General features: G+C 38.6%; 1 protein-coding gene across 2 annotated transcripts in view; it reads right to left on the reverse strand.

Annotated features, from left to right (window-relative positions):
- LOC125034225 (Na(+)/H(+) exchanger beta-like) overlaps positions 1 to 2500 on the reverse strand; it is an 83341-nt gene that overhangs the window by 10970 nt on the left and 69871 nt on the right. For both annotated transcript variants that reach the window (XM_047625937.1, XM_047625936.1), the window contains 3 exons: positions 2291 to 2490; positions 1837 to 1992; positions 657 to 757 (listed from right to left, as the gene is read on the reverse strand). In XM_047625937.1, the coding sequence (XP_047481893.1) occupies positions 657 to 757; positions 1837 to 1992; positions 2291 to 2490 (457 nt within the window). The remainder of the gene's footprint in view (positions 1 to 656; positions 758 to 1836; positions 1993 to 2290; positions 2491 to 2500) is intronic.

The following is a 2500-nucleotide window of genomic DNA, read 5'->3' on the forward strand; positions in this document are numbered from 1 at the left end:
GGTGGTGATGATGGTGATGGATTGTGATGGTGATTGATGTAAATGGTGATTGATGGTGATGGTGATTGATGGTGATGGTGATTGATGGTGATGGTGATTGATGGTGGTGGTGATTGATGGTGATGGTGATTGATGGTGGTGATTACAGTGGTGGTGGTGGTGATTGATGGTAATGGTGATTGATGGTGATGGTGATTGATGGTGATGGTGATTGATGGTAATGGTGATTGATGGTAATGGTGATTGATGGTGATGGTGACTGATGGTGGTGACTGATGGTGATGGTGACTGATGGTGATGGCGACTGATGGTGATGGCGATTGATGGTTATGGTGATTGATGGTGATGGTGATTAATGGTGATGGTGATGGTGACTGATGGTGATGGTGATTGATGGTGATGGAGATTAATGGTGATGGTGATTGATGGTAATGGTGATTGATGGTGACTGATGGTGATGGCGATTGATGGTTATGGTGATTGATGGTGATGGTCATTGATGGTAATGGTGATTGATGGTGATGGTGGCTGATGGTGATGGTGATTGATGGTGGTGGTGGTGATAGATAGTTATCATAATTATGATAATAATGACATAATGATAACGATAATGATAACGTTAATCATAATGACATGTTGCATGGAAAAGTACTCACGAAATTGCAATTTTCTCGAAGAGTCTCGTGAGCTTGGATTCACTGCAAGGCTTGACAAACCACTTCTTGAGATACTTGTCATTGTAGTGGATAATCAGCTCCTGTGAGAAGGATGCAATAAAACCATTAATGATTATTTTCCCAATAATGTGGTCAAGGTAACAAATACTTTTTTTTTTTTAATATATATAATTTCCAATGTAAAATCAGGTCCCAACGAAGGTGCATAATTTCAGACAGAGAATGTAGAATGCTAAGGAATATTTTTCAGTGTGGATTCTGCCATATGAACTTTTAAGGTCGATGGAATGCGAGTGGCCACTTCTTGACTTGTTTTTATTACATATTCCGCTAGGTAAAGGATGTTACATATGAAGAAGCAGGAGACCATGCTTCTTGACTCGTAAGCCTAGCTGCTGAACTATTAAAGGGAAACATGCTATGTTAAGATAAAAAGATGACCATTATAAATACTAACCTAAATAATAGTCATAGTAAATGTGTTTAAACACAAAATTTTAAATACAAAAAGCTCGTGTCTCAGTGTTTACATATGAGCGTCACCGTAGCGCTGCATATTCGTGTATATTCTTTGTAACGTACGAAAGTATTCCGTATTTTCCAACAGAATACAAGGCATATTTATATCCATGTGTAGACCCAAACCTAGGACTGTTCCCGGTCTGCTGTGATGACGTAAAGTAGCATCTGTGACGGGCATTACAGTCATATCTGCCTGGGAACTGCTCGGCCTGATAAAAGTGGAAAACCATCGCGCTTCTGACATAATTCGCTTATGCCAACTACCCTTCGTGTGGACAGGGCCTCTATTTTTTTTTTTTAAATAAATAAATAAAAAAAATCATAAGCTAATTAGAAATGATATGATTAAGTTTGAGAACGTAGAGAACCATTAGTTTTTGAACAATTCAACTTCACTCAATTTTCTATAGCTCTACCTAACTATCAATCATCTATGCATTAACATTTTCATATTAATAAGACTAAAATGGCATTAAACTTTCCCTGATCATGACTTCAAAGGTCAGTTCAAATACCTTTACCTCTCCCCGCCCTCCCACACGCTATGAACACCACCCTATACCTTTTAAAAATTTCCCCACCGACTTCTTACCATAATCTTCGCATAATCTTATTCTCCTCAGCACCTCCAACTCACCCGAAGATAGAAGTCTCCGTGCTGCCCTAGAATTTCCTCGACGCCCGCCATGATGTGGTCCATGGCAGTGTCGTTGATTTCTTCATTCAGTTTCTTATGGTCTGAGCGCTTCTTCTGTATTCTCAAGAGGTTCACTAGAGGCTTGATTGATATTCCCTGCGAGGATGGAAGGTATGGTTATTCAGCGTGTATTATGAGGTGTACATAGTTTATTACATGTCATATTAAGCTGGATATTTAGCACAAATCAAACCGCAAGTAGCAGAACGAAGTATGATTATATATATTGCTGCATAAAAAAGGGAACAATACTTAATTCTAAAAAAATTGTCTACAATAACTATTATTCAGCTTTAACGTATCCCTTCACATTCCGTTAAAAAAAAAATATAATAAACCAACAAAAAGCATTCATAAATACCTACGTATCTTCATGTTAATCCCTCTTCCTTACCTGTATGAAACCTGTGAATAAAATGACCATAAGAGTTGTAGTGATGAATATCCTCCTCGGGTCAACTGTCTGATCTAACATGTTGGCTAGAGAGAAGGCTACGGCTCCTCTCAAGCCTCCGTACGCTGTGATGAATTGTTCTTGGAGCCCAATCTTCTTCATTCGATAATGATTCATGACTATGGTTAAAAGAGCTACCCCTGTAACAGC

Source organism: Penaeus chinensis, chromosome 17, assembly GCF_019202785.1.
Source record: "Penaeus chinensis breed Huanghai No. 1 chromosome 17, ASM1920278v2, whole genome shotgun sequence".
Taxonomy (NCBI): domain Eukaryota; kingdom Metazoa; phylum Arthropoda; class Malacostraca; order Decapoda; family Penaeidae; genus Penaeus; species Penaeus chinensis.